The sequence below is a fragment of the Amphibalanus amphitrite genome, unplaced genomic scaffold, assembly GCF_019059575.1.
Source record: "Amphibalanus amphitrite isolate SeventyFive unplaced genomic scaffold, NRLGWU_Aamphi_draft 000191F_arrow, whole genome shotgun sequence".
Lineage (NCBI taxonomy): Eukaryota > Metazoa > Arthropoda > Thecostraca > Balanomorpha > Balanidae > Amphibalanus > Amphibalanus amphitrite.
The window spans coordinates 597,501-621,129 of record NW_024881686.1 but is presented as its reverse complement, the minus strand read 5'-3'; the positions used below and the strand labels follow the sequence as shown (position 1 = coordinate 621,129).

Here is a 23,629-nt window from a genome sequence, read left to right as displayed (position 1 = left end):
CGTTTCCTGCTGAGTGCAGAAAGGTAGGTAGGTGCATCGCCAGGTTCTATCACCAGGATTGGAGCAGTTATTGCAGTTGAAAGTCAAAGTTGGCTGTTCATGTTAAGGCCCTGTTCTTTATTTGGCCATCTACCCCATATTGCAGTTGTGATGACAAGCAGTTTTCAGTGTAGTTTTGTGATCTTTGATGTCATCAATTGGTGTCATTATTTTTCGTCAACTAAAACTTATTTGAACTTTCCATTCAATCGACTCAATCATACGAGTCACTCTAATTTTCGGGAATCAAATCAGTCAACCAGTCGCTAAAGTCAAACGAGTCAGTCAACCAGTCATCTCGAAAAGTCAATCGACTCAATCCAATCAACTCAAAATATGCGTTGAATCAAATCAATCAATTCAATCGACTTGATTGGTGTACAACCCTGGTCGGGATGGGGCTGCCGGACGGTATCTGGGCCGAGACACGACCGAGAACCACCTGTCGTATAGGCTGCTACACTGAGACGGGATGCAGTGGTGTCACAATAGCCAGTAGTGCACCACTGGCCACATGCAAAGTGATCCACTCTTCTCAGCTAGCCAAATATATCACATTATAGTTTTTAAAGTTACAGATTTTGCGCGTGCACATTTTGAAAGAAATATTTATTTAAAAAGAAAAACTGAGTGGAAGCAGAATGGCCAGTTTCACCAGACTGGGTTGCTTCATTCGAAAATATGGCACGCTCCTAACTTGCTTGACTTCATTAATTATGCAGAATGACGGGTAACGCGTCTCAGACATGCAATCACATGGCAAGTAGTAATTAGATGTTTCGGAAGCATGGCAGCTGCATGAAGCGCCAATCATCCACCAACAGCTAAATCCCAGCATCCATATGACAGAGACTATATCATAAACCAAACCGGTTCCCCTCATACATAGATTCCTGCAGATGTGGCACATTATCACACCTAAGCTGCAAGCCAAACACATATCTAACAGAAACTAGGCCGTAACCGATCGTTTGTGTCACTACCTATATCCTTCAGCAGATAAGTACCTACATGTGATAAGGAATCAGCAACAGGTATTACACCCAAATAAAAGTCATGTTGCTACATTTCATGGCTAGAAGAGATGGGGTACTAAATGAGATGTTCAACAAGTGAGCACCATCATTCGGGATGCTGTTCAAACCAAGCAAATAATTCGTATACAAATCTTCAGCCATCGAGCCATCAACCCATTCATGCTCCCTTTTCCGTGCGCTTTTATCTCGCTTGCAGCATTCTCCTGTGATGTCCTCTATCCACCGCTCACCTGGTCATATGTTCCAGCAGCTTGGGCGACCAGCGGCTGTCGTACGGTCGTTTGCGCACCCTGTAGCCGGGGAGGCGAATCTCCCCGGTGGCGGACATCTACATGTCTGCCGGCCGGCCGCGCGGCGCTCCGAGCCACTCCCGCATCCCTCAGCGCGCGCCGCCGACTGGCCGCCGCCGCGGCATCAGCGCTACGAGTCGGACGCTCGGGACGCTCGGGACGCTCGGCGACAGGAGGTGACCCGAGGTGACCCGAGGTGACACGGGTAACGCGAGACGGTGACTGGCGAACGCGCGCGATGACGGGCGAAATTCGATGACGATCGGCGATCTCTCAAACGACTTTTGATGAGCGCTGACGCCCGCGTGGGAGAGATGCCGAGCGATGGAAAGATCGTGTCTCGGTCGTAACTTCACGGGGTGTTGGTGCAGAACCGATCACAAAATCGAGGGCGTTTACACCCGCCGGTGTCGGTCTCTGTGGCAGCAGGTTCAGCGGCGACCTCTGGCAGTGTCGCACTACGCGCTTCTTCCGACTATCACCCACATCAGCCACATCAGCTGCGTCACGTCGGCACCAGCACCGTCCAGTCTCTGCCTCCGACTGACGTCCGATCGACTGGCCGAGCGCTCGGCGGCGGCAGCGCAGCCTCCTTGCGGCTCCACTTTCACTGTTTGGCCGCAAAGTGCAGGCCCGAGCGCCGCCAACGCAGCCGACGGCCCAGCAGTCTCGACTGGCATACCGTGCAGCAGCTCAGACCGGAGAGCTTCACTCTCACAGTGTCACCGTGTGCAGTGCCGTGGTGGAGTTGGTTTTGATTGAAGTCACCAGCCGTGCTAGTGGTTGGAGCTTGTTGGAACAAACTGGTGTACTAAAAGTTATGTTCGTCGTGCATTCTGTTTGATTACGGGAAAGGATTGCAAATTATGCTGTTTAACGACCCTGAAAAAGACATACTATCGCAATCCAGGTTTGTTGAATCCAGTGCGGCACAACCGTTCAAATACTCATCAGAGCTAGGTGCGCTAGCAGATTCTGATCTAGATCTTTAAGTCACAACCAGTCACAATTATGATTGCAGATCATTTTTATTAAAATTGGCACTGATTTCTTAGCTTCCTTTGAGCATCACACCTCACAGTCCCCTAAAGCTCGTCAAAAAGTGATCACAAACCACCCTGTAAGCGTCGAATGTCCTCTCATTTTCCACAGCTCGGGTTTTCCTGCAGACGCCATTAATTTCTCACTAAACTGCCCCGCTCAGCGCCAGAGGAGCCGACTTTCTCTGAAGAAGCTCGTTTGGCGACACCGATGCCAGACCATCCATCGTGACCAATTAATCACCGGGTCTGGTCGGGCCGTCACCCAGACACCCAAAGGAGCCGTCTGAATCGTGACCGGCGGCCGTCATCAGCGGCGCAGACTGGCCGCTGGAGATGGGCGACATCTTGTCGGCGCCGGTCCGACAGGTCACCACGGGTCACCGCCGGCGCCCCGAGCGGCGTCATCAGACGATGGCGTCATCGCGTCACCGGCATCCCTCACCGGCGATCGGCGCCACTCGGCATTAATAAACATTCCCTTTCTCGCTTATTTTTCAATTCAGCACATTACTCGATCGCCCACCAGGCCTGTAATTACACGAATATCGGAGTCAAATTGGCGGGCACAGAGCGGGCCGCCGCGGCCGGCGGCGCACGGTCGCAGCTCACGGCGGGGCGTCATCAGCATGTCGTTATTTCCGGCACGCTGTCACCGCTGCCGGCGGCGGCTCCGACCTGACGCGCAGGTCAGACCGCGCCCGATCGACTGACGCGACTGTTTGCCGGCGTATGTTGCGCCATGGCATCCCGGTATGCAGTGGTCGGCGCCCTCCTCCGTCGGTACGCAGAGACGTGTGCCCCCGAGCCGACTGACCCGGCGTTACAACAGCATCTCAAACGGACCCGCGCCGCCGCCGCCGCCGCCGCCGCGCCAGGTCTGTGATTAGGTCGGATTCGTGACGGCTCGGGACGGCCCGGGATGGCAGAGACGAGAATGGGCGCCGCCGGGGGCGACATGCGTCTCCGCGCCGCCTGAACGAGCCACGTGCGGGACACTGACTGCCCGAATCCTTGTCATTAGACAAGACCTGATGCAACGTTTCGGAGTTGGTGTGCATGGGTATACTTTCCCGATTAGATTTTCAGCAAGCATGCTCGATGAAACATGAATATTGTTTATTTGTTTATTTGTTTATTTATTGGCATAGCGTCCACAGGCAAAGCCCCACTTACGGATGCAGTCGCACACTGACAATAACAACCACTCATACACACTGGATGGAAATAAATATGAGTGATAACACTGATCAAAATCCAAATAAATTAACAAGATGGCAAGAGCCTAAAAGTAAGCCGACAGGCAACAGCCTAAGAATATAGAAGACATGAGCAAAAGCCTAAGAGAATATACAAGTATAGGCGCCTGGCTAATGAGCGAGGCTAAATGTATACTGACATGAGAAATCCCCTAAAAGTAAACAGCACAGGCAATAGCCTGAAATCCTAAAAGAGTGTATACTCTGTTCCGTTTCAAGTTTGCAGCCGAAGTGCCCTGCTGAAGGCAGTGCGTGATTTCTGTATATACAGCTCTTGCATTTTAAGACCAAATTCTTGAGCGGAGGAGCGATCTGCCGAAGAAACTCCGACTGCAAGCTTGATATAGAACAGACTATAGGTATAAGCAAGAATGACAGTGGATGAAATAAAAAGACAAAAAAGACGAAAAATGAGCGTAGACAATGACAATGAGAATAAAACCGGTATCGGCTAGTTGCTACATGAGGAGCTATATCAGTGACCTTAGGCTAAGTATGTTCCCTGGTCGTCAGCAAATTTGGCTATCTCCGACCTTAGCCTGCAGCTAGGCATAAAGAAATCGGCGTCGGGGCTGCTGTGGACAAGCGAGTTCACGTGCTGGGGAAGACGAATCAGAAATCCTCGCTTCACAGTGTCCACTCTTCCGCGCGGCACATGAAAGAGCTCGGGACGGCGCGTGCGACGGCCGGGTGCCGATAGAGAAAACATGGCCAAGATGTCGGGACAGTCCAAGCGACCACTGAACACGGAGCGCATGTAGTTGATGTCACACTGTGTGAATCGTGACCTCACTGATTCGCAGCCGAACAGTTTAAGCAGCGATGCATAGTCGAGTGAAGGGCACCTCGCCTGTGTCCGGGCGCCCAGCCACATGAGAAAACGGTGCTGTAGTCGCTCTAATCGGCGCAGGTGGGTGACAGCGGCACCCGACCAGATAATACAGCCGTATTCCATTACGGAACGCACGTGCGCCTTGTAGGCGGTGAGGGCTGCGACACAGTCGAACTGCGCTCGATGCACCCGTGTCGAGACCTGCATGCTCCTCATCAGCAAGCCCAGCATGCGGTTCGACTTCGAGACTATAGCATCAACATGGTCTGCGAAGTTAAGCTTGCTATCTAAGATGATGCCATTATTGCCATTATTGTCATTATTGTCTTCGAAAATAACTACATTGGAATCCCAGGAAAGCGAAAGGAGGACCAGAGCAGTGGAATAGGTACCATACTGTACCATATCTGGTTGCTCGGAAACGATAAACTACTAGAGCGACTTCAAAAGGCGTGGAAGATGGGTCGTAAAAACAACAGTAATTACAGAAATAGCTGGTGAATTATCATCCCCACTCTCGTTTATTCCAGGTCGGGACTAATTGACCTTCATAACTGCGCCCGGCTCACATATATCACGAAGGAAACTCACACGCGCACGATACCGGGACCGGGAATGTTTTTCTGTGCAAGTTTATGGAGCTTGTTATCCTAGCCCTCTGAGGCGTGCGCTGTTGCCGAGCGGCCGTGCGAGAGACAGTGACAGCCGCCGGGAATGGATTGGTCGCCACGAACGTGTGGTAGTTTCAAAGGTTCCGTGTCTTCAACGCATTATCTTGCCTGTGTTTTGTAAAAACGAGCAGTCATCTTGAATCTTTCTGACTAAACATTAGGTCATAAATATAACAGAACAGTCGCTGACATCTAAGTCAACACTCATGAGCCGCTTAAATGGGTTTGGAGGCGATCTCAGCACATATCATCCATGAAATATCGTCCGCACCTCACACCTGCGTAGGAGCGCTCGCTGACCGGCCCCAGCAGCTGTGGATTACGCAGCTGCGGGTCTGGCCGAGGAGCCGCCTCTGACCGCGACCCAGTGCCGGGGGCGCGGCTCTCGAACCCGGGGGCGGCCGAGCAGTGCGCCGGACAGGCCCCTCCAAACAGCCCACTGACGCGCCCCCGGGTCACCGCGGCCACCGCTCTACGTGAGCGGAACGGTAAATGGCACCCAACGCCGCGCCGTCCCAGGTGCGAGACACGGCGCCGGCGACGGCCATGACTCTCATTTTGGAGATAATGGCTCGAACAGGCTATGTCTTCAGGTTTGGGTGCTAAAAACCTGGAGCAGGTTTCAGCAGTCGATTGGTATGTTAATGATTACAGGTGGCTGGCTCCGAGTGTGATTTTGGTTCCTAGCTTGTGGGAGACTCGTCTTCAAAAAAGAACATTTATAAATTGCATAATGATGGCTAATGTGCATTGAGTTAGGTGTAAGCTACTTTCAACGCTTCTACATAGTGTTATTTTGAAAAAGGCTGGCGCACGAGACCAATGTTTTGAAACGTAAGTTCTCACGCTTAGAATTCTGATTTTAATATTCATGGATGAAAAGACCGACGATCGCTTGTCCATTTCTGACAGATCAGGCGAGTTCTAAAAATGATGACAGATATTTCATTGTGTCTCGGATGAGATTAATTCCGTCAAGACCCAACAGATACGTTGACAATGTGATGGACCGATGACTCTGAGCTAATGCATGATTCGGCCCATGTTCCATCACAGTCACTGGAAAGTGTTAGCTGCGAGGTCGGACCGGCTGAGGCTGGCTGAGGCTCACACCGCCGTAAGAGACGAATTACTGCAGGTAGTGCTGAATTCAGCAGACGCAAACGGTGCCTGTAATTAGCTCTGCATTGCAGGAGCACTGGCAGAGACACAGTATCAACTTCTGCCGTAAGCAGGCTCGGTCACCGCTGGCCGCATTTAGAGGCCATATCACAAAGAAAAGTGCGTGAAGTGCAGAGGGGCGTAAAGCAATAAAACCCCGGCAATTAGGATAATTGGCCGGCAATGGCATTGCTCGCTCACGACGGCGAAACATTGCTTCTTTCACGCTTTGGAGGTCACGTCATGTCGGTGTGTTTTTTGTGACACGGAATATTGGAACATCGGTGACCCGTGGGCCCAGAACAGACGTCGTGGCATCGAGCGGATGTCAGTCATCTGTGACCCATTCACGCCGTGCATGAGCTCATTTTCAGCCGTATGTTAGGCAAGTCTCAGTCCCACACTTAGTGTGCCAGTCATTACACGCTTCACGGGTTTTAACGTTCCGAGTATTACCATATTTCGTGAATCACGAGTCATCGAGTCACGGAACTACATCAATCACAAGTCACCGCTCGTAGATGTCAGTGCCATGCACGAGTCCTGGTCGTTATTAGAGCCTTTGAAACAGCCTCCATCCATTCTGTTCGGCCCAAGTGTCCCAAATATCGGCTCCGCGGGGTGCCGCAGGGCTCTCGTCTTTTACCGCTACCTGACTGAGATAAAACTTCTCTGAAATCATAGCGCTCGTAGATCAGAGCCCTGTGGCAGCCCAGGGCACCCATGGCCGCTTATTTAGATGTGCTTATGATAAACACCGCGGTCGCAGCCCCGGCAACTTTCTTCACTCGTTTATTGATTGAAAATCGCCGGCGAACGGTGGCCGGTGAGCCTTACACAACAGTGACTTACGAGTTTACCAGGCTCGCCGCTGGATGACAATCACTCACTGGGACAGATGCGCGTGTCTTGAGGCTGGCGTGGTCACTTTTTGTAACCCCTTCGACCGATTGATAGATCTTCTTTGTAAACTCGATATTCCCGCTAAACTTTCACTGTCATGGAAGTTTCCTCGGCCAGCCTTGCACAATGCTTTGATTACTTTCTGATTTTACATAGCATGAAAATTGGGCATGCAAACTATTTCATTGTCATTTCTTGTATTGTGATATTTGGTCGGGGGCAAATTATAGTAGGCCTATAGCCTATGGCCTATGCAGTATGCTTGATGCTTATGTATGAGCGAGGGTAACGCTGTAGGCTCTAATTAACTGTCAATAAAACTTATGCCTTTATATTTCCTTTTATTGAAAATTTACCTACCGATTTTAGTTAACTTAACAACTTAACTTTACAAAAGTTCAGCTAAAAAGAATGTTCAAAAATACTTCGATGATGTTATTTGTCTAAGGAAACTACGTTCAGTCTAAAAGCGTGCCTATGAAGTACACTGGCAAACGGCCCACACGAAGCTGACAAATCTTAGTGCCGTGTGGTGTTGTAGCAGCTCATGTCGAAGCGGCGGCCAGTGGCGGCGGTTACATCCATTTACGGCACAGCTTGCTCAGTAATGGTCGCTCGGCGCACACGAGGCGCCCATCAGGGGCGATTGAGAAGGGCGGAGCAAGCGGGCGGCCGCGCGCGTGGCACACGAAACATTCTCCACAGAGCTGAGATTGGAGGTGGCGAGAGGCGCAGCCAATCGGTCATTGCATGGTGGGTCGGGCGGGGCTTTTGTTTACTGCCACCGTGGGTTGTACTTTGTGAGAAGCTCGGTGTTCAGAAAGATACACGCATGAGTGATTTGAGGGAAAAAGATAATGCCTTTGAGTCTGAAACACGCGTAGATGAAATACGTGCACGCAATGTTCTTTCACCAATAGGCAATAATCAGCTTGCTACGAAATGCACCGGTTATTGCGTTACTTGAGGGGGCGGGTGTCTCCGCAGGGAATAATATTGGTAACCAACTCACATTCAACGCAAGATTGGAGCTTGTGAGGAAAATACTTGTCCATTCTACCTTCTTATTGAATATAACACCTAAACGAGACGAAGATAGAGTTTGTGTCGAAGCTCCAGAAACGAATGTTTAAAAACCGAAAACACTTGTCACCACCTATCATTTAGTAGTCGGAGCTACAAAACACAGGCTATTGAATCTAAGTTGCATTGCCGTACATTTTTATTCAAAGTAAATAGCAATAAAAATGGAATGGCTATGTTCACTCACATCACACCCGACAAAATCGTTCCACTACCCGGCTGCTAAACGCATCCGACTGAATTATGAATCCACTGGTCATGTTCTTGGTCCCGAATCTCTGCTACGAGCCAGCAGTATCATCAGTTATATCAGCAGGTGAGGGCAGCCCCAGGCCATTACGTTTGAGCATGTTCTCCAGGATGACCGTCTGTACGGCTTAGTGACCAAACCAGCCTGCCCCAACTGGACAGTCTCAAAGACGAAACTCAGTGAGCCGTGAGTTAGCCGTGACTGAGCCGTGAGTGAGCGTGTACCATCACAGTGCACTGCAGGCTGTCCACTGCACTACTGCAGTAGGCGCCGCAATCAATCGTGCACTGTCATGCAGGTGGCTGTGCAAGCACTGGCCCTGCCATCAGCGACTGCAGAGCCGTCTGGTGGCCGTGTGTCGGTGACACTAGCGCTGCCTGGTGGAACGGCTCTCAGCTACCCAGACAACCGTCACCGGCCGCGGCGCCGTCCGGAGAATTGATCGGCAAGGCGAGGGTCAATGATCGGAGATAAGCGAGCTTCACCGACTCATCACCGTCTTATCACCTCCAATGACGCATGTGCATGACGAATCTATGCCGCTTTTATGTTGGACAGTATAAAAGAATGAACACAAAGACACTTCGGCATTCCACTGAATTAATTGATGCAGACTGTGAAACGCCAATAGCATGCAGCTGTCTACAAATGAGACGCGACTGAGTCCTGGTATCTTCAATCATGGCGCCATCCACCTCTGCTCGATTTTCGCAGCGAGTCAGCCGGCAGCCACTGACACCACAAACCAGAGCCACAAACTAGGTCCTGGCGCCGCCCAGCCGCGCCCAGCGGTTCTCCTGTGGTCTCAGACACCCCAGAGCCATCTGGTGGCGAATTGGGTCCACCTCAGGTTCCGATCTCATCCACCAGTTGCACGGTGCAGTGCTGACGTCTGGTGTCTGACGCTGGAACCATTCCGGCTCCCAAAGTGTGCCGTGCTGTGGAATTCTCCGCCTGGTCGGTCACTTGTTTTCGACATTCCGGACTGGAAATGCCGCGAACCCATCCCTGCGTCAATGCTCACCCTCCGGTCAGGCGGAAGGTCCATTCGGAGGGGACGCGCCCCCCGCCGCGTCTCCCCAGTGCTATTTGGGACTGGGGACGGAGCGACCCCTGAGCCTCCCGCGGGGTCGGTCGAGTGTGCAGCGACACGTGGTCAGAGCTACAGGTATTTCCGGGCCCTAACGGTCCTACCACCGCAGCGGACATTGTTGAAGGGAAAATCCACTTGTTCCTTGCTCCATTCTCTAAGCACTTGCTGAGCTTTATTCTTTCATGCGAGAGGAAGAGTTGCAATTCACATTGCAGTCAACAATACGTACATGTAGAAATAATATGTATTATCTAAGTGCTTAGTGGGATCGTATCTGGACACATAAAAGCGAAGAAGCCCAAGAACATGACGGTCTATGCAAATGAAAGTGTAGGGCGACACTCACCCAAGCAGTCTTTAGAACATGTGTTGAATTATTTAACATATCCACTTTCACCAGGTGACATGAGCCAGCTCATGCCATCCTATGCAGGGACAGCCGAGAGAAATCTTATCGGACAGGACTGACCCAGCGGAGGGAATGTTGTCTTCTTTTTTTCTGGCACGTGCAGAGAAATGCAGTGATGGAGGCGATGAAAACTAATTCGGCCAAAAAGCAAACATGGCGCAGATTATAATAGGGCGCGTATTATAAATGTATCATGCACGGGATGATTATAAACATACCAAGCATCTTGCTTATGCTAAAAACAATGACGCTGGTCGTTTATGTGTGCCCCTGTAAATCACCAGAGACCCACCTGGCGTTGCTCAAGTTGGCTATGAAGTCCATGGCGCCCTCCACTGTCACGTGATTGTTTGTTTTCTCCTGCAGGATGCGGTAGAACTTCTGAGCGACCTGTAACGAGCCACACTGTCAGGTCATGGTGCCAGGCGTGCTGGGAGTTAGTAAACGGCTCACTTGTTAGCGTGACATAAGTCAACAAAATGTATAACGATATTAAAACCTTTTTGATGTGCAACTAATTGCTTTCAACATCCGTAAACCCTCTGGCTAATGAGTTCCGCCGCACAATAAGATAATCCTAACAGTCAGCAATTTGATAACCCCGTGGTCTGGTGAATAACGGCGGCGTTTTTCACATAGTTCCGGCATTCCTGCAGTTCCGCCGGTGGCCAGTTTTTTCCCACGGGCTCGAGGGCCGACAGTGCAGTAACAGACGGGTAGGTAGCTCTCCGATACCGGCCGATAGGGGAGGACCGAGGTATGAGCTGGCACAGGCGATATCGCCCAGTCGGAGATAAACGCTAGGCCCAGCTGTGTGGACAGACTTGGCTAGGCTGATACAGAAATAGTTCGATGCTAACTACTTGAGACTTGGCCGGAACAGTGATCAGTGATCACACGCCATAGCTTGTAGCTTATTGGCATTGCTGAAGACGTGAGTAATAACTAATGCAACTCGGTAATGAAACATTCAACAATGTTTTTAAGCAATTGCTTCAGCACAACTAGATCACCTGTTATCAAACGAAATAGCTCCTAATTGAGTCTTACTTGCGTGACGATGGTAGGCTTGTGGACTATGAATAATAGGAGCAGGTGAAAAGGAGTTAGTCTGTATATTGTGGGGCTTCCCTTAGACAACAACATCAATGAGAACGAAGAGGAAGAAATGCGAATTCAGCAGTGTACGGCACAAAACATGTATGATTCGGAAGGAGTGGGGGGGGGGGACTCACGCCTTTGGCCTGCAGGATGCTGGCGAAGCGCTCGAGGGTGACGTCCTGGTAGCCGCAGATCAGGTAGGCGGCCGTCTCAATGACCTCCACCAGCTCCCGCTGCTGGTTCGTTCTGCAGCGAGTCAAACGAACACGGTACGTCACTGGACTGCAGGAGCTCAGCCAGAGTAATGTCGATGGGATTTATTGTGAAGGTTTGCAGGCTTTTGAAATTGACGACGACGACGCAATATATGAAGTTTGCATTTAAAAGGATTATGAAAATTTAAATGTATAAAGGCAATATTTAAATATTTAAATATCTTAATATTTGTAGTAAAATGACAAAAACAAAGTTTTGGTGGTTCAATGTCCATGAATAACTAATTTCGTGTATGATAGATGTGCTAATTTATTTCAAGGGAGCCTCATATTGTCCCTCGCTCAGAGATACTCACTGTTGTCGGCCTTTGAGAAACTCGATCCACTCGTTCTGATCCAGGTAGCCGGCTCCGTCCCAGTCAAACAGACCGAACAAATTGGCGGCGGCGTCCTGCGACAGAGAGGGGCCAGGTCAGGGCAGAGGGCCAGAGCCTCTCTCTCTCTCTCTCTCTCTCTCTCTCTCTCTCTCTCTCTCTCTCTCTCTCTCTCTCTCTCTCTCTTTCTCTAGTCATTTTTATCCCCTCTCTGGAAAAGTAAGCTTCACTTCAGTCCATATGTTACCATGGTATTAACTATTAGAGTCCACCATAAGTTTCAGATCAAAGGATCAGAGATGTACGGATAAAGACGAAAATGGCACCTCCCATTCTCCTGTCATTAGCGTCTGTCTGCACTCGAGGACAGGCGTTGTGTCATGCAACCCTCCCGTGATCCGGTCTGAAATTGAGCGGGGACTGCCGGGGGCGTTCACGGACCGGGCTCTGCTGCCGACCGCCGCCCAGTGTCCAGCCAAGGTCACGGGGAATGACGCCGGGAAGGGCTGCAGGCTGACCGCGGCTCGTGACGGTGGGCATCGGACACGGCACGGGCACGGGAGCTGGGGATATAAGGGATTATAACAGCCGGAGAATAGACACTGGACGGGCGGCATGGAATGGAACAGGCGACAGGGAACAGGGGACAGGGGACAGGGGACAGGAGACAGGGGACAGGGGACAGGGACGATACCGCCCGGAGATTTAACTGAACCGTTTGACTGAAGACACCGGATGGCCAGACTGGACAGCTCAGAAATTGGACAGTAGACAGCGAGAGCTATAACACTCGGCAGTGGGAACTGGCCAGCGGACGGCTACTCGTAATGGTGGACGATAGTGTCCGGTAATCGTCCCCACACACTCACCCTATTGAGTAGGGTGATTATGCACATATGACGAGCCATCTTTGACGTGGAGCCGGATGCTATAAGCGATACCGTTAAGACTTATCTATAGCGTTTAGTGGGATTAGGATAAAAACAAAGCTCAAGACACAAAAGAGTGATGCATTGGAGAGAACTCGTGACGAACAATGACAACCGATAGGCAATGATATCTGTCACACAAATCACAGTTGGGGTTTAATGAGAACATCGGGGAAGTTTTGCCGGTGGTCGTGACGTTTTCAAAATGAGTCATTACAACAGACTTCAGAACCCAAGGTGTCTTTTTCAATATCAGTCAAGTATATGAGTAAATATTCGTTTCAGAAACTGATATGGGTGGCAAAGTGACGTTATGGCACTGTGAAAGTGTAAGGGGTATGCACATGATCTCGTCACATGAAACGTGAGGCGATGGTGACGGCGCCAGTCACGGGCTGTAGCTTAGCGCGGTTCTGCGACACCTGAGCGAACGTCATTTCAGCGAACGACATTTGAGCGAAACATTTTCAGCGATTATCGATTTAAGCGATTGGCTTTTTCAGCGATTGTCAAGTCGGCGAATTCAATCACAGCGATTATCAACTTCAGCGAGGACCAGAATCAGCGAAACCAGATTGAGCGAACATATGGTGGTCAGTGGGAGACCAGTTGAGCGATGCAGTTACAGCGAATGACCGAACGCGACGAAAGTCAATCATTTGCTACTTTTCGGAAATTATTGCACCTCTTTACGTATCATTTGAATTTTGAAGAAACATATGTACATCGGATGACCAACAAGGGGTGCATGGGAGGGGAAGGAGGCAGGCAAAATTTGAATTGAAAATGTGGAACGTGAGAGATAGGGCGACGGAAGGAATGCCAAGGACCAATAACAAACTAGAGAGATGGCACAGGGGAATCCAGTCTATGTTTCAGGGACCTCACCCAAATATCTGGAAATTCGTACGGTGCTTGGGGCAAGAACAAATTTTACAACACGGGGAACTGATCCAACTTCAAGCGGGGCAATTTCGCGAAAAAAGCACAAGCAATATTGATCTCTGAACAAACGTTTGGTCACCATTATTGAAAAAGAGCAGGGTGGGTTGGGGGGGGGGGTGAAATTGAATCGTTGGAATTTTTGACAAATGTAGCATTAAAATTGGAGCTCAATGCCTGACCTTTGAACGCGCGACATCCGCCATCCAGTACCGGATAACCATGAGAAATTCCGGAAACATTCGTACGCATACGCTCGCAAAAGAAAAAAATCCACCGTTACAGGACGATGAAATGTTTCGCTGAACTGACAGTCGCTCAAATTGTAGTCGACGAAATATATGTCGCTGAAACATAGCTTTCGCTAAAATTGATAATCGCTATATTTGATAATCGATGAACTTGATAATCGCTGAATTGCCATTCGCTGAAAATGGTTCGCTCAAATGACGTTCGCTCAAATGACACTCGCTAAAGTCGCTCGCACCGGCTTAGCGCACACCTCCCCCTGGCCTTGCAGGCCTTTAATCACTCCTTCCCCCAATAAAATCACCATGCAGCCTCAGCCCTTAATGTGAGTCCCTCTCTGATAGCCATGCTGCATTCTGCCGCCTCACCTCTCCTCGGTCTCCCCCTCCCTGCTTATACTCCATGACCTTCAAGCTCCCCGATTTCAGTGTTTATTTCCCAGCATGTCAGCTTTCGGAGCTCATCTGCATGCAGACAGCTGGGGGCTGTTAGCAAGGACTGGCCTCAGAGATGACGCGAGAGGGGCGTCATCCTCGTTGAAGCAGCCATCATCGGACATCCATCACGTATCTCTTCAGCCCCCTCCCTAGTCCTTTGAACCAGGCACCCATTCACCAGCCCCCAACCCTTAAATCCAACTCCAGGTCCCAGTTCACAGCTCCTATCCCCAAGCCGCCCGCGCTAGTACCATGCCCCCAGACCTTAGTCCTAGCCCCAGCCCCCAGCTCCCAGGTCCTGGCCCCCAGCCCCCAGACCCCAGCCCCCAGCTCGACCCCAGCCCGGGTCGAGCGCTGCTACTGGCGGCGGTGACATAGCGTGCACGGAATGGACTCTGTCAGCGATGCTGTAAATATGATCATTCACTGGTCGTAACAAGGTGTGTAGTTCAGTGCCGGACAGTCCTTCAGATGGATTCCGTTGCAGTGCATCACCTTTTGAATGCACATCAGACAGTTTGATCCAATCAGATGGAACTCGTGTCATCACCGAGGTTTTTGCTGATGTTGATGGGCCAATTTAAACTCAATGCCGATAACAAAAAAGTTCAGACCAAAACAAAAATCATTGTCGATCGCTAAATACCTTTGGATGAAGTGATAATAGTTAGCTTAACCCTATTCCTGGCGGGGGGGCCTCAGGAGCCCCCCCCCCCCTGAGGTTTTTTGGTTATTTCTCCCAAACGCTTTGAGCTAGGAAGCTCAAATTTTCTGACTTTTACTAAAAGGCTTTTACGCAACATTTCTGAAAATTTTGAGTTGATCTGACCTCAGGTCAGGTCACCAGAGGCGGTTTGGTGACCCTACCTCAGAAAAGTTTGCAATCACGCCAGAGCTAGAGTTTTTGACCGATCAATTTCTTCTCTTCAGGCTTTAGTTAGGGTACCAGTATGTGCAATTTGTATATCTCAGAATTTTCATATCTGTGACCTGAGGTCAGGCGAGACTCGTGACCTTTACATTGCAAGCCTATGGGAAAATATTGAAACGCCTCCTGCTTCGTGTAAACGAGTCAAAACCACCCAATTCTTTCAGTATTATGGAAGATTATCTCATCGGTGATGATCCTGGTGCCGCTAATTGACAGGGGCACCGGCAAAGGTCATCTGAGGTCATGTGACGTCATAAATCGTTTTTCTGTAAATAAATCACGACATGATGGTGCTAAAGACTTGTAAGTGGTACCAAACTGCTCGCCTGGTCAAGGCGCGTCGTTTGGTATGCAGCATGACCATACTCCACAACCTCATTGATGAATGACCTGACCTTGAACTCAGGTCAAATTTCAAATCGACCTGTGAAGGTCATCACATACTTATTTCGCATCGCCTCGGCGAGAGCAACAAAAAATGTATTGGTTTTATGTCTCTATGTTTCTTAGTTTAAAAGTTATATAGGTAACTAATTCCAAAACATTTTATCGTTGATGACCTCTGGTGACCTCAATATTGACCTGACCTGAAAATGTTTTATGTAAAAGTTGTAGATCTTTAAACGACCTATCAAACGCCGTTCGCCGTTTGTCGCTGCGATGTGTAGTTTTTGAGATCTGAAGGGGGGCCGAATCGGCCCCCCCCCCCCGCCAGTTTCTTGTCCCGGCGGAGCCCGCCAGGAATAGGGTTAACAAACAAAACGTGCAGTCGCTTATCCTATCACAACCAACAGCAGGGTTGGTAAATCTCAAAGAATGTTGGGCTCAATATTTATGTGCATCCGAGGACTAAACTAAGGTTGTGAAAAGTCTTCAGCCTGCACAAAAATAACTTAATAAATTATCCAGACAAGGATAACTGGCTGCGGGCTCGTTGCTCGGTCGTCAGCCACCTGAAGTCATTTGGAGAGGCTCTGTCGAGGTCACCTGCTGCACGGGGTATGTGCCCGTCGGCAGCCGAGGGGAACCAGTTCTGTAGCTCAGACACCGGAGGACCTCTGCCGGCCCAGCGCGCGTGCCAAACGCCACCGGAGGAAGCCTCGGAGCCGATCATATCACAGATCAAAATCCAGGTGACCTCGGCTGGAGTACCACTCGAATGGAGGAAAGACTCATTTTTGGCCAGTCTGATTTTCTGCTTTTGAGTTAGGAATGATGAAACATACCTAAGCCTTATATTATGTATGACATGTTTAACTAGAATTCCCGCTACAGCCGTCAGAACCAGAGATTGGCATCTGTCCTTTGGTCTTAGACAGTAATTTGGGGAAGATTAGCCCCACCAGTCTGAATAAGCTGCTCTGACGCGGTAAATGGCGACACGGGTGGGAGAGGTGCAGTATGGCGCTGATTGCCACAGTGAGCAGTTGAGCACTGAGCACAGACATTTCTGCTCAATATTTTTTTGGATCTAGGCAGCGTGTCTTTATATCTAGGGTCGTGGGTGAGTTTTGTATCGATAGATTCCCTAAAAAAAAGACCGTCCAAATGGTTATGTAAAAAAAAATGCAATAAAGAAGCAAAAAAAAAGCACCAAAATACTTCCAAGCAACCGTCTAATTAGAGAGCGTATGCTTGTGTTAAAACGGAAGAGACATTGTTTTAAATAAATTGTTGATTTACAGCAATACTACCTGCAAAGCAAAAATATTGACATCATATCGGCCTTGAACCTGAATCACTAAAACTTTTGGACCAATTACGGAACCTCACCAGAAACCATCAGGACACTGCACGCTGCATAGTGAATACGCCAGTCACAGGCCATAAGAAATCAGCACAAACAGTCTGGCCCTAAGAACAGACAAACAGCCTGACTAGCGGTTTGAGCAGCGCGGCACGGTGTGTGCCCCGTGGTTCCGTCGCGGCTCCGTCGGCAGCCAGGGCCAGGATGTTGTGAGGCACCAAGGTCACGGCAGGTGGGCCCGCCGTGACACGAGAGGCGGCGCCGGGCGGCACTCTGACTGCGGCCGGGCGGCACTCTGAGCGCCGGGCGGCACCGCTGCAGAGGCGGAGTGCCGTCCGCACACCCGGGATCCATTAGCATCGGTCGGAGAGGTTCCGAACAATGCTATCACAGCCACAGAGGCAAAACTTCGGTCTCGTGTGCAATAATGCACGAGTGATGCAACGTTTTGTTCTTGGGATTTTCCTGAGAATGAAGCATCATTTTGCATGTTCATGCAATCGTAAAATCCGACGGTGTGAGACTGTGGTTTGGGGCTTCAAGAAATCTGACAATGGAGATTGGAAAGATAAATTCAATGAACAAGACAAAGTGTTGAGTTTTTAGCCGGCATGGCGGCGGCAGCTGCCGACGGCACAACATTTTAAGCTACCCATTTCCATACTGGTGTGGTGTGAGGTAGAGTGGTGTTGAAGGAATTCTTTGCAAACCGCAAAGGAGAAAGTCGATAATTTCTCATGCATTTTGTCACTAGGCGGCGATGCGGCGTCGTTATAAACCTGACACATACCTTTATCCGATAGGGCCTTCTGAGTGTTCCATTCAAACCAGAAATTTTAGTTTCGCATTTAAATATGGGACGAGTACCTAATCTTCAGACACTTATGTGGCAATTGGTATGTCTAAGAAAAACCAGTTAAGATATTTGTAGCAGTATCCAGAGATCCTACGATAACCATAAAATGCATTTATAACATCAGCAAGTCTTAATCCAGCCCTAGATAATGAAAAATGTGGGATTTTCCGCTGGGACGGACCGTCCCATCAAAAGCCGACTGCGGCTGCCAGCCAACATCGTCTCGCGCGATCTCATGACTGGAGCCACATTCCTCCCCAGTATTAAGGTTAGGCGACAGTGACGGGCCCGTACATAAGCCAAACGTGACCTCAAAACATCCACCGTTTCGCCGGAGAGACACGACCACAATGGAATTCCAGCCAAATGAGCGCCAATATTGGCGCTATTTATACTTGGTATTTACCAAGTATAAATAAACCAAACTCCGGCAGAAGAGATGAGTAGGTGGTGTGCGACAATGCACCCACACAATGACCATTACCCACAGGCCACAACATTAGAATCGCAGGATATTGTGTTTTTAAGAACTAGAACGCAGGAATGGGAGTAATTGAGCACTTACAGCACTGATTACAAAGTTTTCGATACTCTCGTGCTAATGACCAGCCGTCTCATAAACGGCCGTGAATGCTCTAATTAACCTTACACCTAGGGAGCTGTAACCGTGCTGGGAACGGCACAGGGATGGGGCTGTAACAGGGCCAAAAGAACTACCTATAACCTATAACCGCATTGAGAGAGAGAGAGAGAGAGAGAGAGAGAGAGAGAGAGAGAGGGGGGAGGGGGAGGGAGAGAGAGAGAGAGGGGGAGAGAGAGAGCGAGGGAGAGAGAGAGAGAGGGAGAGAAAGAGAGAGAAGTGGAGAGGGAGAGAGAGAAAGAGAGAGAAGTGGAGAGGGAGTGACTACCGCGGTGAATAACCGTACCGACGGGAGAGTCTATAACCGTACCGGCGATGTGATGGCCGTGACAAAGCCGTCCGACGCGAAGACGTTGCCTTGCTCGGGCAGTCCCTCCCTGAGCAGTCGCTCCATCTCCTTTAGATGGCCCATCCGCTTCCTGTCGCGCAGCGCCTCCAGCTCCATCTTGGACATCTTGCGCGCGGGCGTGGGCGAGCCGCGTGGCTTGTATCTCGCCACCTCTCCGCCGGCGGCGGGCGTCACCTTCCGCTGATAGGTCCCGCGGCCGCCGTCCCCGGCAACGTCCCCCGACGAGCTGCTGGGAGAGATGCCCGGCGAGCCGCGGGGAGAGTCCCTGGGAGAGCCCCTGGGAGAAGCCCTAGGAGAAGCTCGCGGAGAAGCTCGTGGCGAAACTCGGGGCGAACCTCGAGGTGACGCTCTGGGCGAAGCTCTGGAGGAGTCATCACTGACGTCCGGGCCGCCGGTGGTGGGCACCTCGAGTCGTCCGCCGTCCACCACCACGCCGTTCAGCTGCGCGCCGTCCTCCATCGTGTACCGCGCACCGCAGGCACAGCCGAGCGCCGTCTCCTGCGTGTGCCAGCCACGCCGTCTCCGCCGGTACTGGCGGTCCGGTCCGTCCGACTGCGGCGGCCGACCGACCGCGGCCGGTCCGGCGTGCCGCACTGACGTCATCGGACCCCGGCGGGAAGACCTGCCGCCGCCGCCGCCGGACCGGACTGTCCCGATCCCCGGGTTCTGATCACCGGCACGAGCCGAGGGCTACTCGGTGAGCAGCACCGGAGATACACCGGAGATACACTTCCGGTGTTGTCAGTCGTCCCGTTTTCATTCAGCTCATCTCTCTAAACGGTGACATTATATTATCCCCAGCAGCATTCCCCAGTTGGTTCACCTTTTCATTTCTGCTTCATCGTTTCATCTCCATCGCGGTCATATTGTCATATGTCACATTATCATGTCACACCACCCAATTATCGGTAACGCATGTTGATGTGACAAGTTCTACTCGTATAACATGTCATCGGCAATTACATGTCTTAACATATCCGCCATTTAGTAATATTTTATACCTACCCGCCATCAGGCCTTTTCTTATAAGGCCCGATGTACCTTTCTGCTTATCCTGTTCGTATCTTCTCTCCACGACTGTTTCGCCCCAATATATCCACTGTACAGCCTCTTTTGCCGAACTGTTCCTTTTCTACACTTGCTCTTTCCAGCCCCTCAGCTCTCCTTTGCATACTTTACGATATTTCTTTATGATTTATGGTTTCGCCTGCATGGTTGGTCTATCTCTATTCCTTTATTTCATCCTTTTAATCTACTTCCATTCTGCTGTGCCCGTTTCGTCCGCTTCAGCCTCAATTTCTCGTCCCGGCGAGCTTCCATCCCATTCCCTTGGCATTTTCATCCTTCTCTTCGCTCTCTTCTCTGCTCTCCCTCCCTCTCCCTCTCTCTCTCTCTCTCTCTCTCTCTCTCTCTCTCTCTCCTTTCGTTCCTTCTCTCTCCTTCTTGCTCACGCTCATACATGACAGAGACACACCTCGTGATGTGTTGTGCACAGTGCACACCTCCCCACTCTCTGTACCACCTGAGCTGGATCCGCCTCTGCGCAGCGGACGCCCCGCTGACGACCGCTGCCGTCTTGGCGGCACACGACCGGTTACAGCGATCCAGCGGATTCCGGTATACCTACGGCGATTACCTACAGATCTGCCTGGCCAAAGAGGGCGGCCTATGATTTGTTGCACGCCACTTGGGCTGAGCAGACAGCCTCGTGTCAGCTTTTGCTGTCCGTGCATGCTGTGGCTTTTCATTGTGGAGGGGAAAGTTTCGCTGAAAGCTATTGTGATCATTCTGTGATCCTGATATTTTCTAATTTAATTACAACTATTAGGGCGTTTCAACGTTTCGTCGCCACCATACCATCCACAAAAAGTCAATGAACTGCCTAGGTAACTGCCAAAGCATATTGAAATTGCATCTTTTGTAAGTAGAAAGTCGCTTGAAAACCCAATGGTTATTACGTCACCGTGATTCATATTGGCCGTGAAGGCCGCCCACGTCACACATTCCTTCCATGAAAACATTACTGCTGGTGAGGCTAAATTTAAAAACAAATGTTCATGGGTATGACCAGTAAAACGCCTTTTGGGCGACCAACGGAGCGAGCGAGAGGATGGGCCTTGCACGTGCGAAATTGCGAGGGGATACCTCCAACTAACTTGTGCACTGCACCCTACTAACTGGTCTTTAGCGATGTGCCAAATTTCAGCGCAATCGGCCTAGCCGTTCTCGAGATCTGGAAGCGGCACACTGCACGTGCGCACGTGCAAGCGGGGTCCAAACTGACTTTTGCACGGCACCCTACTAATTGGTCCCCAACCGTGTACCAAATTTGAGCGCAATCGGCCCAGCCGTTCTCGAGATCTGGGAGCGCCCCTTGCACGTGCGCACGTGCTGTAGCACCCCAACCTTAACACATGCAGATGAATTATCTGATGGAGACCTAACTGTGTACCGAGTTTCAATTCAATCGGCCCAACCGTTGTGCCGTTATTGAGGTTGCAATTTTGGGGGTTCTTAAAAAATGTCCAACTTTACCACGCGCCACGTGCGGTGGTTGGTAAGAACGCATGGTGGCCATCACACCACAGAACTTTTACGTCCAAGTGACATTCAGTAAAGAAGACCGCTTGTCAATCGGATGTCCCGTTCCTAAGATATTAGCTTTTGAAGAGCGTCCCCACGGCCGGCCGCTCATACTCAGGATTTTCCCTTAATTCAGTATGAGACTCCGCTCGCTTCGCTCGCTCCGTAATTATGGCTAAGGTGACTGCTCCAGCTTACTTCCTCCATGTGCATTTCATGTGGGCAAGAGACATGTCCAATATCCATCAACTGCAAGCCAGGAAAACGGGCATTTTTAACGCCTCTGAGTGCACTATTCTGAGCCTGAACGCTAGCTGTTTGATTAGTCAAGATCACATGAACAGCGCAATATATAAAAATAGGTATATCCAGTCCTAAAAGAAACGTGTTAACGGTTCATCAAGCCTTACACGTATCTGCACGTTATAGGTAGGTGCTCGTCAACAACCTTTACTCACATACCTAATCATTCATCCTGGTATCATTTACATGTTCGCAGTCTGCTCGTCAATGCTTAGCCATAGGCAGCATGAATCATGTTATCTATGACTTGACGCATAAAAATGGATAGTGCTAGCTGTACGGCGAAGTCATTATGCAGCCGCAACTGGCGGATCACCTGTTGTTTTGAAGCACATAATGGCACGGTGGAATATTATCCAGCAGGCGAGCGTTGAACAGAGCCGTGGGTTTCCCTCCCGCAGTCACGACGCCTGTTCCGGCGGTTGGCTGTTAAAAAATTGTCCTCCAAGAAAATGGACCTTACTGGCTAAGTGAAGGAGCAAATATAGCAATATGCGGGTTTGTCGCATACCAAGTTATGTGTCTGTGTGCCTGCGTCAATCAATGTGTCATTCTGTGTGTCAACCTATGTGTTAATCTATATGTGTCAACCTATGTTTTACTCTATGTGTCTACGAGTATCACCTACGTCATCGATTGGCCTGTATGAAGAAACGCAGAAGTTCTTTAGCTGTTTCAATTTTTCCTTGCCCTTGTGAAAATAGTTTGCATGCCCTTGCAGACGGGTATGCAGTATGCAGTCAGGCTCGGGTGTTTATTCCAATTACGACACATTTACGCAAAGAGTTTGCTCATCTTCGTACTAGAAATAAATCTCACATGGGCCTGCACTTCCGCTCTGTGGTAATGCATTGTGCTAAAGGTTCGCTCTTCCAGTAACGAAGGAATCGTTCATCTTCCATTGACGTTGTGCCGACTGCGTAAAACGGCCAGCCTCCGCGAGTGATGCAATCCGTGCCTACGTCAGGGGCGCGCCCGGCGCTCTCCACCGTTCCGCGGCGCGGCGGTCTTCCCCAACGAGACGGCGCCCAAGCCGCGCCTCTGTGCCGACGGGACCACAGAGCACAAAGACACAGCGTCAATACACCGCGGGGCTGGCAGGAACGCTGTTTGCAGTTACTGGCTATTGGTGTTTGTAGGAACGTTTGCTCTTACATGCAATAAAAAGTGGCTGCATCATATTCGGAAATAAGAAGCCGCGAGCTCAAATGGAGCGCGGTCAGCGTTAAACACCATCTCCACAGCATTGGAAGCTGATCACTGCTCAGTGTTCAACTAAAAGTCAGGTGCGTCGTACCCGCTTTCCATGACCATGCGACAAGCTTTATCCCGTACAGTTATCCGGTTCCAGCGGGCTACTGCGCAGCTGGAGTCACACATCAGTACAGCGCCGGTCACAGAGAACGAGACATGAATATGGGATGTGGTGAGAGAGATCTGTGGTCTGCACAACGGCGACAATGGATTGGCGACATACAGAGGGGGAGAAGCCGACAGACGCACTACACATATAGGGCACATATGCAGTATGTATTGTGCACGGGTAAACGGCAGACGCCCCCGGGCCTGAACTGTCGGATAAATCAGTCAGCTGTGCCAAGCGTTGATATTAATTGGGACATTCGTGATGGGTCCGATCGGAACTGGAAACCAATAGGTGTTGAAAGGGCTGCAAAAGATTCACAAAATTGTGCCTATAAGCACTACCAGCGTAAATAAAAAACATTAATAGATTAAAGCCGCTTTAAAACAGTATCTGCTTTCATTCTAAAAATGTAAACCTCTAAATGACCTTTTGAAAACGCATTCGCAGACATTTGCCTAAGAAGTATGAATTCCACCATCACATTTGAGGAAGAGCCGCATTTTGATATGCAGAGTCAGATCCAGCATCCAGTCGCTGTGC

General features: G+C 50.2%; 1 protein-coding gene across 2 annotated transcripts in view; it reads right to left on the bottom strand.

The window, feature by feature from the left end:
* The window catches only part of LOC122384473 (NADPH oxidase 5-like), an 82,236-nt gene that overhangs the window by 35,377 nt on the left and 23,230 nt on the right, over positions 1-23,629 (bottom strand). The window contains exons 1-4 of one of the 2 annotated variants that reach the window (XM_043371886.1): positions 18,799-19,490; positions 11,740-11,834; positions 11,303-11,414; positions 10,360-10,457 (exon numbers count right to left, since the gene is read on the bottom strand). In XM_043371886.1, coding sequence (XP_043227821.1) covers positions 10,360-10,457; positions 11,303-11,414; positions 11,740-11,834; positions 18,799-19,440 — 947 coding nt within the window. In that variant the 5' untranslated portion in view covers positions 19,441-19,490. Of the gene's footprint in view, positions 1-10,359; positions 10,458-11,302; positions 11,415-11,739; positions 11,835-18,798; positions 19,491-23,629 lie in introns of those variants that run through there. The other variant, XM_043371888.1, reaches the window with a different exon arrangement.